The sequence below is a fragment of the Oreochromis aureus genome, linkage group 22 (genome assembly GCF_013358895.1).
Source record: "Oreochromis aureus strain Israel breed Guangdong linkage group 22, ZZ_aureus, whole genome shotgun sequence".
Classification (NCBI taxonomy): Eukaryota; Metazoa; Chordata; class Actinopteri; order Cichliformes; family Cichlidae; genus Oreochromis; species Oreochromis aureus.
Window position 1 is genome coordinate 7,734,813 of NC_052962.1, and position 12,715 is coordinate 7,747,527.

A 12,715-nucleotide genomic window follows, 5' to 3' on the forward strand; every position below is an offset into this window, starting at 1 on the left:
TGGTGATTTGTGGAGCATTTTAAATGGAATTATCTGACAAATAAATTGACCTGCTGTGAGATAAAGCCTGCATTTGAGCAAGTTCAATGACTTTTAGACAGAAAAGTATATATATTTATGTTTACATGTGAGGGTTATCTCTCTAACGTGCTACAAAAACTGCACTTTTAATGAGAATTAAAAATTAAAGTCAGTTTTTAGTTCAGTTTGACATTTCGTGGACCCCCTGTTTACTGTCACCAGTGTTCTGCTCTAATTATAACAAGAATCCTTACCTGGTGCACCTGGTGCGCCTTGGCTTCCTTTGATTCCCACACCATCCTCTCCCCTGCTCCCCTTGTCTCCCCTCTCCCCGGCATCACCTGCACAGGAGCCGAACACATCAGGGACATGCACATTAATGCTGAGATGAAATGGAGAGGCACAGTTATAGGCATGTAATTAGGAAACTTAATGACTCCACTCTGATTCCGCCCTGTTTAGTGCATCATTGATTGTATAATGTTATGCATCAGTGACTCTCTTCCATCCTCAGAGCTCTCTGCATAACTTCTTTCAGCGTTTGCTTTGGCAGTGTGAAGACAAAGGCGTACTGCCAGAGCTGACAGCATTGTTTTCTCTAAAGGATTAATTTAATTTTTTCCACTACAGCCACTCTAGGATTGGAAGGTCTCCAAGAAAATAGAGGAGAAGCAAAAGGCTATCACAGCCTCGCAGCTTATCTGTCATGGTGTGGGTGAAACGCATACATAATGAACAACCCACTTACAGCTGTAAGTAAAGGATGCTAAAAACCGAGGCTCAGTTTTTACTAGAGGTGAAAACATTTGAAATGCCATACTGACCTTTTTGTCCTGGTGCGCCTGGAAGTCCAAAGTAGCCTGGAGGGCCTTTGGGACCCATTGGCCCTGGAGCTCCTGCTGCTCCTGCGGCTCCAGCTGGTCCAGGGAGTCCAGGAGGACCTGCAGGTCCAGGAGTACCAGGGGCACCAATGGCTGCTGGCTTCTTTGAGAGTTCTTTCATAAATTCAGCTAATTGCTCTAAATGAATTGCAACAAATAGGTTTTAATATTTCACTGCTCAGCCCTTCACTGGGTTCAATGTGAGGTTTTATTAAGGTGAACAAACGGCACCTTCAACAACAGCTGAACACATTTCCCGAAGCTTCTCGTCACTCACTTTTGGCCCCTGTGAAATCACAAATATTATTACTGCAAAGTGACTGAGGGTTGATGCAGCCAACAGTTGCATTTGCACTGTTTCTGTCAGTTTCATTTAGGGAGAAATAATTGCTGAGATTATTCCAAACCAAACTGGTGGATGAGGTGCTGCCATCTCTAGAACCACTAGCATGTCTGCTAAAAGTAGTGATGTGGTTTGCTAGCATGTGGCTAAAGTGGATGCATTTCCTATACTGGTTAAATGTGTCACTTACAGGTAGACCTCTCGGGCCTGGTGCTCCGGGAAGGCCCGGCTCTCCCTCCAGCCCTCGAGCTCCCATTGGACCCGTCAAACCCTCGTGTCCTGGCTGGCCTGGTCTGCCATCGGCTCCTGTAACTCCTCTTTGGCCCTTCTCCCCACGCTAATGGTGAAAACAAATCATTATGAACCAAGGCTGTATGTGTTAGCAGTGGGATATTGCCCATATCAGCTAAGATAGCTTGTGTGCCAGAACAATACACAACTACGTGATTCCTTCAGTGTTCTAATAGCTTCAATAACTTTCTATAAGCTTTGTATACCATATGCTAAGGTGGGAATTGATTGTAGTACCTATTCAAATGCTCTAAACTGTTTGTTTGTATATACAATCCAAGCTTGCAATGTTAGATGTCATGTAACACTTTCCTGCATACCTCTCCTCTGATTCCATGAACACCAGGAGGGCCCTGAGACACACGCATGAAGATAAATCAATATCTCTCAAATCCAGCAACAGAAAATACATTTTTTTCTTGCATTTAATTAAGCATATGAGTGAAAACCTGGTCTCCCTTTATCCCAGGATCTCCTTGCATTCCTTTGTCCCCCTGTTTTAAAACAGATTGAGCAAAAAAGTCAAATTACTGGACGAGCTGTTAAAGTTCATTTGCAGATAAACTGGAAATTACAATATTTCTCACCTGACTTCCTTTTGGTCCTACTGGTCCAACGGGTCCCTAAACAACACATTATGCTCTTCACTAAACTCTTATTAGAAGATTTCTAAGCTTTGGTAAAGAATGAAATTTCTCTCACCAGATCACCTTTGTGGCCTGTATGGCCCTTCATTCCTTTGTCACCGGGGTTACCTTTAGCTCCTTTCTCACCCTGAAAATACAACAAATATATTTATGTCTGTGTGTTCAGAGCAACAGGGTTGAGACAGCTGAAGTAGCTTTATTTTACCACCCCTAACTTCTCTTGGGAACAGTCATTTTAGGTTATCTGAGCATCATGCAGCACAGATTTTCTTTATCATTTTAACGCCCTGATTCGCCTGTCAACTGTGAATTTTGCAGAAACTTACTCTTCATAATTAGCTCTTACAGACACATCTCCATTTAGGCTGCTGGGGGATTCCTCAGTCAACTTTCTCACTATAGGTAATAGACCTCTCTGCACTGAATCATACATACATACGTTATTAATCTCTGTTCTCTTCCACAGCACGTCTTTTATCCTGTCTTTCTTCTCTCTCCCCAACCAGTCGCAGCAGATGGCCCCGCCCCTCCCTGAGCCTGGTTCTGCTGGAGGTTTCTTCCTGTTAAAAGGGAGTTCTTCCTTCCCACTGTTGCCAAAGTGCTTGCTCATAGGGGTTCATGTGATTGTTGGGTTTTTCTCTGTATGTATTATTGTAGGGTCTACCTTACAATATAAAGCACTTTGGGGTGACTGTTGTTGTGATTTGTTGCTATATCAATAAAATTGAATTGAACTGAATTTCCAGAGATGTCATCAAAGTTTCTGTTCTTCTGTAAAGCTGTAAAGCCGTGCCTGGGACAAACAGACTCACTTCTGGATCATAGAAATTGAACACTGAGACAACACTGAGGTCATCAGGCCAATCAAGCAGCTAAAACAGGTTTACTCCGCCTTAGTGATAGAGTGAGGAGCTCACACATATCGATGGAGTTCAGAGTAGAGCTACTGCGCCTTCACTTTGGCTGAAGCCAGCTAAAGTGGTTTAGACAAATAGTCAGGATGGCTCCTGTGTGTTTCTCTTTGGACGTTTTCTGGAAATGCCCAGCTGGGAGCAGATGGATGGATGGACAGGTAGTGCATCAGTGTATCTCACCTGGATTCCTGGTGGACCTGCAGGCCCAACTGGTCCTTGTTTTCCTGTTTGACCCTGTACATCAAGAAGTAGCAAAACCTCAACTTCAGTTTGCACATGAACTTTCTGGTACTACCGTACCCGAAAAGTCTAAAAGTCTGAAAGTGTAACTTGTCTTTAACAAGGAATTTAAATAGAAAAATCATGAACCGATGGGGAAAAAATGTCAACTTACGGTTGCTCCTTTATCTCCAGGTTTTCCATCTGCTCCATCTTTTCCAGGCTCACCCTATATGGGAAAAATATCCAAATCAGTTTGAATGAGTGTGAATATCACTTGCAGAACCAACATAACAGATGAAAAAGATCTGTAAAATTAGAGGCTCATGGATAGAGTTCTGTGGGTAGGGTAATCTCACAGTTTTTCCAGGAAGTCCAGCTGGTCCGACAGGTCCCTCTGCACCAGTGCTGCCCTAAATCCACAGCAGGAATTGCACTGAATAAGTCAGCTCAAAGCTCAAAGAGAGGGTTCTACTGAAGCTGTCAGCTGCAATAACATTAGGGATGTGATATAAAGACATGCCTCATTAAATGGATGATGATTCCAATTACCTTTTCACCGGGGGTTCCAGCTACTCCCGGCTTCCCTGGCAGCCCCTAGGAACAAAACCATGTCATGAAAACAAACTGAAAATGTTTGTGTCATTGCCTCACGTCTGCTTCTGTGAGAAGCAATAATTAACATTAACAGGAAATGGGGTCAGTGAATTAGCAAAGCAGTGAAGTAGCATAAAATGTTACTTAACATGAATAAGAAATCACCGTATAACACTTATAACTGTTTGAGAAACAGTAGTAAGAAAAATCTGTAGGTAAAAAATAGCACACTGGAAATAAGTCACACAGCCTATATTAAAAACACTGTCCTTTTATCTACTGTGCTGTTTGTGAATTCACATTTACCATTCAAGTCACATCTGTATCCTCTCATCTCACAGCCTTACAGGCAACAGTAGGTGTGCCCTTGCCTTTCCTGCAGGTTGTTTGACTTTAATGTTTTATTTAGCTGACCAGCTTTGTGACTTCAGAGAGAAGCTCATCCTCCTTTAATTTACCGGCGTCACTAGCTTTGCAATGAAACGCTAACTCCTGGAAATTGTAACTACAGAGGATATAATTCAATTGTAGGTTTAACAGAATGTACAAAAATTAAGTTTGACTTACTGGAATACCCACAATCCCCCTGACACCAACAGCTCCAGGAGTGCCGGGCTCTCCCTGTTGAGGAGATGCATAGTTTAAGTGTGCACAGACTTATATGCAATATAAAAGTTTACTTTTGTTGAATGTGTGTTCAACGGTGTTTCCAAAGAAACCAACATGGCGTCAGCCAAAAGTCCAATGGACGCCATACTACACACATGATGCATTCAGCAGAATAATTTGGTAAATGTTGGGGGGGTCACACCATATGTTGTAGACCAGCGGTCCCCAATTCATTCACAATGGTTTTCAGGGTTTTTATCGCTATTTTTTTGGTCATTTTTATCGTTAACTCGGTTTCTCTGGGTCTTTTCACGTGTGTTATGAATAAATCCTTCTTTGGTATCGGCACTGGTTTTATTTTGTTGTATGTATGTATGTTGTATGACCGGCCTTTAAGGTGTCGCTTATCCGCGACACCTTAAAGGCCGGTCCGTGAAAATATTGTCGGACATAATCCGGTCCGTGGCGCAAAAAAGGTCTGAAACCGCTGTTGTAGACTATATTTTAGGGTGCTATCACAGTTATATAATATGACGTTGCTATTTCCAGTGTTTCATATGGCAGAATGAACATTTCAAGCCTGATAAAAAAACAAAACAAACATTAAAAGCAGTATGCAGTAATAATATTTGCTGTGTTTCCTTCTTTCGACCGTGGCTCAGGGGGTTGGGAAGCGTATCTGCAACCGGAAGGTCGCTGGTTCGATCCCTGGGCTCTCTGTCCTGGTCGTTGTGTCCTTGGGCAAGACACTTCACCTACCGCCTACTGGTGTTGGCCAGAGGGGCCAATGGCGCGATATGGCAGCCTCGCCTCTGTCAGTCTGCCCCAGGGCAGCTGTGGCTACAACAGTAGCTTGCCTCCACCAGTGTGTGAATGTGAGAGTGAATGAATAGTGGCATTGTAAAGCGCTTTGGGTGCCTTGAAAAGCTCTATATGAAATCCAATCCATCATTATTATTATTATTATTATTATTATTATTTCTTAATTAATTAACTGAATAGTTATATACTCTTAGATTTTTGGTTGAGTCAGCCTTTCTTGGCCACGTGTCACCATTAGCTTGTAGATTTGATGTATTTCTGTCTTGTATATTTTAGAACCAGGCCCATCCAATTCAATCTTTCCATGTCTCCCAGACAATTATTGAGTTTTAGTGTAGCACGATGCACTTCTATTAGTAAAAAGATCACAGGGGATAATAGTTACCTTGGCGCCATCAACTCCAGGACTTCCATCTAAGCCATTATTGCCAGGCTCTCCCTGTAAAACACTATATATTAAGCAATGCTGTGCTAAAAATAAATGTCTCACCATTCACCCATTTTCTTCCACCACAACTTTATCTCTTCCCGCTTACTTACAGTATCTCCCTTTTCCCCTGGAGGACCCTGTGATCCCTGAGCGCCCATGGCTCCCTAAACAAGATTAAATCACATTTTTTAAACGCTTTTCGAAACATGATTTGTTATATAAATCATCTTAGGTGGAGAGCAGGACTCACGTCTTCGCCTTTAGGCCCCGGCAAACCCGGACGTCCACGCATTCCCTCCACACCCTGAGAGAAAGTTAGTTACAGGTTAAAGTACATCCTGCCCTTTTTCGCTAGAGCAAATGCCAGAAGAGCAGAGGCCGTGGAGCTGATCAAACTAAGGCTGCTTACAGGAGCTCCAGGAGGACCAGTGGGTCCTGGGACACCATTGAAGCCAGGTGGGCCCTGAGAATGGAGAAGAGTTAGCTTTCATTTAAATGTACAAAGGTCCAAATGTCTGTGTCATCACTGTTAAACGTACTCTGTCTCCCTTCTCTCCCGGGGTACCAGGGATTCCAATGGGTCCTCTTTGTCCCTATAAGGACAAAAGAGAGTTTTTTTGTAGATATTTATCACTTTATATCTTTAGGGAGACATAATTTCATTAATATTAATACAATGTAACCAAGGGAGAAGCTTCCCTACATCATCTCCCATGCGACCTGGTGGTCCTTGAGGACCCTGCTTTCCTGGTTCCCCCTGTGGAAAACCGCAAGTGTAAACACATTAACATCACATTTTGTGAGGGTGGATTGTAGCATATGTACAAATGGTTCTTGGTATCCTGTTGGTAGAGAAGCATAGCTCATTGCTACAAGGTAACTACTGCATGTACTGTATGCTCTGTCTGGTTTTCACTCTGCACGTACCTTGTCTCCAGGAACGCCGTCCTTTCCAGGCTCACCATCCAGACCTTTGTGTCCCTAAAGGTAACAATCACATCATTAATCTATCTATCTATCTATCTATCTATCTATCTATCTATCTATATATATATATATATATATATATATATATATATATATATATATATATATATATATATATATATATATATATATATATATAGTATTTATATATACTATAAGTATTTATCAATGCCCATGTTTGCTGTAACATCTACAGTATTATCACACACGCCCTGATCACTCTGGATGTTAAATTATCTCTAACCTGCCAGCTGACAGACATGCTGTCATGTCTGTTTGTGACAGTGGGGCAATAGCAAGGGTTAACAAGCTAGCTAGGGTTATCCAGGTAGAACTCTTGCCTACATTCAATGGACTACACTATATGGACAAAAGTCTTGGGCCACAGCACCTTGGTGTCCCAGAACTTTTGTCCATGTAGAGTATCTCTAATACAGTCGATCCCCATCAGCTCCTTTGTTAAAATGAACAACTAAACAGTATTTAAAAGCATTTTTACAGCACGGTACAAAAGCTGTTGTGGGCTCTACAGAATGTTTACAGATTATTTTCTGAATCATATGCAGCTAATAGCTGCAAAGCCACACCTTCACTAAAATGAGTCACTGAACAGGAGCCCTTATTTTTGCTGTTGGTGCCTTTTGGAGCAGTTTCAGTGCAATTATTTGACAAATAAAATGGTTTAAATAAAATCGTCTGCTTATCCAATAACTTTCTGCTTCAACTTTGTTGTGTGGATTTCCATTATGTTATTAATGTGGCATGCAGCCCTAATTATGGTTATGTATATCTGTGGTTCGTTTGGTAAACACGGTTGATAATCTTAGCTGACAAACTAGCACGCCACTCTCTTGTCAAAATATGGTGACATATGGCTCAGAAAAAATAACATTTGGCTAATGTCATGCTAATGTCAAGAAATCAGTGAGTGGTGTCACAATAGTGACATCCAGAGATCTGAATCCATCTTTTATATACATCTTTTATATCTCTTTGTCCTGGCCTGATCGTCAGAGTCTGAGTTTCTACAGTTCATTCTTGCTGACACTTATCGATGCATTGATGTTAGTCATTCCATCTTTGTTAAGGATGATGAGTTGTTGAGCTTCACAGCCTATTAAATAAACTTTAAGTCTAAAGCTATGCCTCGCAGAATGATATTAGATTGGATATAAATGAAGATTTTTTGCAGTCCCATGATAACCTTAAAATGTAAAAACCTCTCCCAGTCTGACGAGAATACTAATTTAAATGTCTGGTTTGGCTTTTAATTAGCTGAATCACTGAACATCCTTCATTAACATTCCTCACCTTCATCCCTGGTAGCCCAGGCAGCCCCTGGGGTCCAGCAGGGCAGGCAGCAGGACACTATAAACATACACAGCCAGTCAGATACTCAACAAGCGTGGCTGTTACCAGCTTCTTTATAACATGACTCATTCTGGTAACAAATTCACTGTCACCACTCCAATTGCCATGCATCCAGGAAACATTTGGCAGCATATAAGACAGTAAAACACTCACAGCTTCCCCACTTCCCTCATTGCTGGCACCGGGCGGTCCCTAAAACACAGCAGAGTGACATCTAAAACAGCCACAGGGGGTTAGACGTTCACAGAAATCTAAGTTCCAGATTTGAATGTGTGAAAAGAGACTGGTGCATGCATCACATGCTCGTGATTTCATACAGAGATCTGAGCTCAGGACGAGATTCGCCCACAAGGAAAGGGCTACTTACAATGTGTGCTGTTAGCATAGCGCTAAGAACTAAGACTGGAAGTACCAGGGATCGAACCACCAACCTTGATTGGTAAACAACCCCATGTGTGCTGTTGTACCATGTATGTATATAACATAGGAAATGTATGAAATAATAAAGTCTCCCATGATAATAAAACCAGTGTTGGATCAGGTTCTTACCACACGCCCTGGTGGGCCAGGAGGGCCAGGAGGCCCTGGAACCCCGGGTCCTCCTCTAGGCCCAGGTGGACCCTGCAATAACACATTTAATATCAATTACATATCGACAAAGGAAAAAAAAAGTCCTCTCTGATGTAGTGGCTGTTTTGGAACTGATAAGATGTCTTTAAAAGCACTAAAAAGTTTTCAGTTAATTCTTTATTCTTTTTTATTTTTATTCAGTTGTTTGTTTGCCTTTGAAATGTAGTATTCTCTTTTTCTTGGTGTTATGTATTATTACATTTCCTGTTTGTATTTTACTTGTTATTTGAAGTCATTCTTTGAGGTTATCTTTGGTTTTGGCTTCCGTGTTCCTTAGTTGACCAGTATTTAGTTTCCTGGTTATTGCGCCCTTGTGTTAAAGTCTCGTTTACCTCCTTTTTTGTGGGTTCATTATGGCTGATTTTCAAGTCTGGTTATTTGAGTCTACTATTCTTAGTTTTGTCGCTCTCATATTATCTTTTAGTTTGTTCCCTTTGTGTTTTTATTCACTTCCTACTTCTGTCTCATCTTTGTCTTTCTACGTTCACCTGTATGATCGACTTATCCTCCCACTCTGTCGAGGTAATTCTATCCCTCGACAGATTTGTGTCGCACTTCCTGTTTTATTTTGGTAAGGGGCATTCTCTGAGTCTTGTGTTGCTTTTAACTTCCACCCATCTTATAATGTCTCTAGCTGTGTGTCCCATCTGTTACCTGTTATTATTGTCTCAGTCTCCGCTTGTTCATTGTTGTGTCATCCCTCATAGCTGCGTGACTCCCTAACCATTCATCCTGCTCTGAGTTTCCCTGAGAATACGTGCTTCCTGTTCATTTCTAGCTTTTTGGATTCCCTTGCTTGGTTCCTTGTGTGTCCCTGGAATTTTGCACTTATCAGCATTACCTGTTTACTCCTGCATCTTGCGTTTGGGTCCACAGTAATCAGCTCACACAGCCAACTTATGACAATATGAAGTTGAGACATTGCTGGAGTACTAATGTCTCAAAATCATTTTACCTCTTACCTCCACAAAAACACATTTTCATACATGGCTGCCCCATAACAGCATGGCATTGACGCACAAGCTTCAACGGTGAAGCTCCTGTCATAATTCTCACCAACATCATTGTTGCAATAAAGTAACAACTATGGGTTGCAATAACATGCTTCCACAAGCAAGCTGTGGGAGCTCTTTTTATGGGGTTTGACTTTATGTTGTACACCTATTCCACAAAAACATTCTGACCTCTGGTCCAATGTTCCCCTCATCTCCTGGGGTTCCTGGTTTTCCTGGAGGTCCCTGCCAGACATGAACAGAAACCAGATAATTCACCAGTAAGCCATGTAAATGTGAGAAACAAAACATCAACATCTGTAGCAAACACATACAGGAGGTCCTTCTCTTGCTGGACCCTGGAAAGGAGACAAAGAAGAAGAACATTTATCACATTGTCATGATTTAGTGTCATTTCCATATGCATATGTTGCTTTAAACGAGAATTCTTTCCACTTACAGCGGGACCTGGAGGTCCAGGAAAGCCAGGAAGTCCCTGCGATGAAAAGCATAGAAAATCAGTACATTGTCAATGATTTCCTGTAAATCATGGCTTTGAATGAAACTAAATGTTGACTCACTCTCTCTCCTACGGGCCCTCTGGGACCCATTGGACCTGCTGGACCCTGCAGACAGTCAACATACAGTCAAATTAATGTGGCATCCTTACACACTACAGCACAGAATGTTTGTAACAATTTTTATCCTTAGCTTGAAACACATACATATATTTACACACACACAACACACACACACACACACACACACACACACACACACACACACACACACACACACACACACACACACACACACACACACAAACAGGCAGCACTGGCAGGTATAAAAAATGTGTGTCAGGTGCTGTTTCCTACAGCAGGTCCTGGAAGACCAGGCAGGCCTCTCTGTCCAGGAAGACCGATCTCCCCCTGCTCCCCTTTGCTGCCCTAGGAAACAGACACAACAAGAATAAAACTGTTTTATCTTCTTCCTGCATCTTCCTGCCCTGTTGCTTAGATACACAGAGGCAGAGCCAGTCAACATTTAATCAATGAAAGGTGGGCCGCACTCGACGATCAGCCGCAAGATGAGCTTGTGTAAGGCTATGTCGAAAACAAAGGAGCCGTGACTGTGAATGACAAAGACACTGCTTAACATGAGGCCTTTATTTGAACCAGGCTTGTGTCTGCTACTTAGCATGCCTTTATTCCTAAATTTCTCTTTTAGCATAATTGCTAATATTTTAGTAGAAAGCCTACTCTTCTTGGGAAACTTAACTGTTGTACACTTTTATTACAAAGTCACAAAGACCTCTCAGTTATTATTTTTTTAATGAAACATTTGTAGGTATGTCATATGCAACAATACCCAGACAGGATTAAAGGATGAAGGATTCGAATGAACGAAAACAAGGCGCCATGTCCAGGATTTCACTGCTGTATTAAGAAGTTTAGAGCAGCACATTAAGTGGCATTCACATCATATGAGAACTCCCACCCACTCTACCCACTGAGCGCTCCCCCTGCTTTATTTTTGTCCATTTGTTTAATGGAGGAAATTGATTTATTTGTGACAAAGCTACTTGTGATGAAATTAAACTGGTAGAAGAAAGATCAGTATACTGCAACACCAAGACTTCAAGAATTAAATTTTATTCATATAACCCCAAATCACAACAGTGGCTGCCTCAAGGCGCTTCCTAGTATCAGATAAATACCCTACAATATTACAAAGAAAACAGAGAAAACCCCATAAAGCAAATGTCCAAATTCATAGGCTGCATCCTCCTGAGGACCCGGCCTTCGCGGTCTACGTGGGCCGGGTCCTCCGAAGGCCGGGTAGGCCCGAAGTGAGCAGCTGTGAAATTGGACGATCTAGCCTTCAGATTTGCGTCACCAGCTGTCTCGCTCCTGCTCCTTTCTATCTAAAATATAACAGGACACTGGCGTAAATTCTCGATCATCTCACACTTTCTGTGTTAAAACTATAACTTTAACTTTAATCTCAGCCAAACCGATTTACTCATGAACAAATAAAACACTGAAAAAAGCCAAACAATAACATTTTTCAGTTATCTAAGTGACTTATATATCATGTTTAACCTGAGTATCGAAAGACCGCGGGGGTTTGAAAACAATGTGTCGGGAGCTGTTATCGCCCCAGCTAGCTATCGAGCTGGTGGGTAACAGACGTCTCTGAAAACATCGGGGCACTTTTGCAAATATGTGATGTCTTGATAAACCGAGCAGATATTTGAAGTTTACACAGCTACATTATCGCCTGAAAATATCTTAAAAGTTTATTTTGTGACCCAGAAAAAGTAATAAGAGTAATATTAAAACTAAGTAGCTGATGCCATTGTTGGAAACTGGAATTGGCTGGGCCGCGCTATGAATTCTGGGATATGGTGGAAGACACACCCGACCCATCCTTCAAATCTGGGGAAAAGGAGGACGCATTTGTCAGCTGCATTTGGAGGAGTCTACGAATTTGGACAGTCTTCGGCGCGTCACTGTGACGTAATCGGCCTACAAATCCAGCCTCAGGAGGATGCAGCCCATGAATTTGGACAGCCCCCCCCATGAGAACACGCTTGGCGACAGTGGGAATGAAAAACTCCCAGGAGGAAACAGGAAGAAACTTCTGTGAGAGGCAGCCATATGACGCAACCTGTCATGGCCTGGGCCTAGGGACCCATAATTCTGTATTTATGTTTATTTTTCTGTATGTAGTGTTTTGGTTGTTGTGTATCCTTTTTCCTCCGTCTCCCTGTGTGTTTATGTTCATTCATATTCCTGGATGTTTTGGGTTGCTGAGGGATTGCGACCCGGAAGTGTTCCCACGCTGGAAGCTGCCACACCTACCGCTCGTCAGCCATCACCGACTGCAGCTGAAGGCCTTGTTAAGAGCGCCCTATTTAAGAGTGTGGCTGAGCTCAGTCGGCGCTGGATCCTTGAGTCA

General features: G+C 42.2%; 1 protein-coding gene across 2 annotated transcripts in view; it reads right to left on the reverse strand.

Moving 5' to 3' along the window:
* Window positions 1–12,715, reverse strand: part of LOC116321778 (collagen alpha-1(IX) chain) — a 32,389-nt gene that overhangs the window by 2,913 nt on the left and 16,761 nt on the right. For both annotated transcript variants that reach the window (XM_039605191.1, XM_031741719.2), the window contains 28 exons: window positions 10,630–10,701; window positions 10,336–10,380; window positions 10,215–10,250; window positions 10,090–10,113; window positions 9,947–10,000; window positions 8,682–8,753; window positions 8,286–8,324; window positions 8,073–8,129; window positions 6,702–6,755; window positions 6,478–6,531; window positions 6,314–6,367; window positions 6,184–6,237; window positions 6,025–6,078; window positions 5,885–5,938; window positions 5,730–5,783; window positions 4,481–4,534; window positions 3,869–3,913; window positions 3,676–3,729; window positions 3,492–3,545; window positions 3,278–3,331; window positions 2,239–2,310; window positions 2,124–2,159; window positions 1,986–2,030; window positions 1,857–1,889; window positions 1,436–1,582; window positions 1,134–1,188; window positions 846–1,040; window positions 276–362 (listed from right to left, as the gene is read on the reverse strand). In XM_039605191.1, coding sequence (XP_039461125.1) covers window positions 276–362; window positions 846–1,040; window positions 1,134–1,188; window positions 1,436–1,582; window positions 1,857–1,889; window positions 1,986–2,030; window positions 2,124–2,159; window positions 2,239–2,310; window positions 3,278–3,331; window positions 3,492–3,545; window positions 3,676–3,729; window positions 3,869–3,913; window positions 4,481–4,534; window positions 5,730–5,783; window positions 5,885–5,938; window positions 6,025–6,078; window positions 6,184–6,237; window positions 6,314–6,367; window positions 6,478–6,531; window positions 6,702–6,755; window positions 8,073–8,129; window positions 8,286–8,324; window positions 8,682–8,753; window positions 9,947–10,000; window positions 10,090–10,113; window positions 10,215–10,250; window positions 10,336–10,380; window positions 10,630–10,701 — 1,708 coding nt within the window. The remainder of the gene's footprint in view (window positions 1–275; window positions 363–845; window positions 1,041–1,133; window positions 1,189–1,435; window positions 1,583–1,856; window positions 1,890–1,985; window positions 2,031–2,123; window positions 2,160–2,238; window positions 2,311–3,277; window positions 3,332–3,491; window positions 3,546–3,675; window positions 3,730–3,868; window positions 3,914–4,480; window positions 4,535–5,729; window positions 5,784–5,884; window positions 5,939–6,024; window positions 6,079–6,183; window positions 6,238–6,313; window positions 6,368–6,477; window positions 6,532–6,701; window positions 6,756–8,072; window positions 8,130–8,285; window positions 8,325–8,681; window positions 8,754–9,946; window positions 10,001–10,089; window positions 10,114–10,214; window positions 10,251–10,335; window positions 10,381–10,629; window positions 10,702–12,715) is intronic.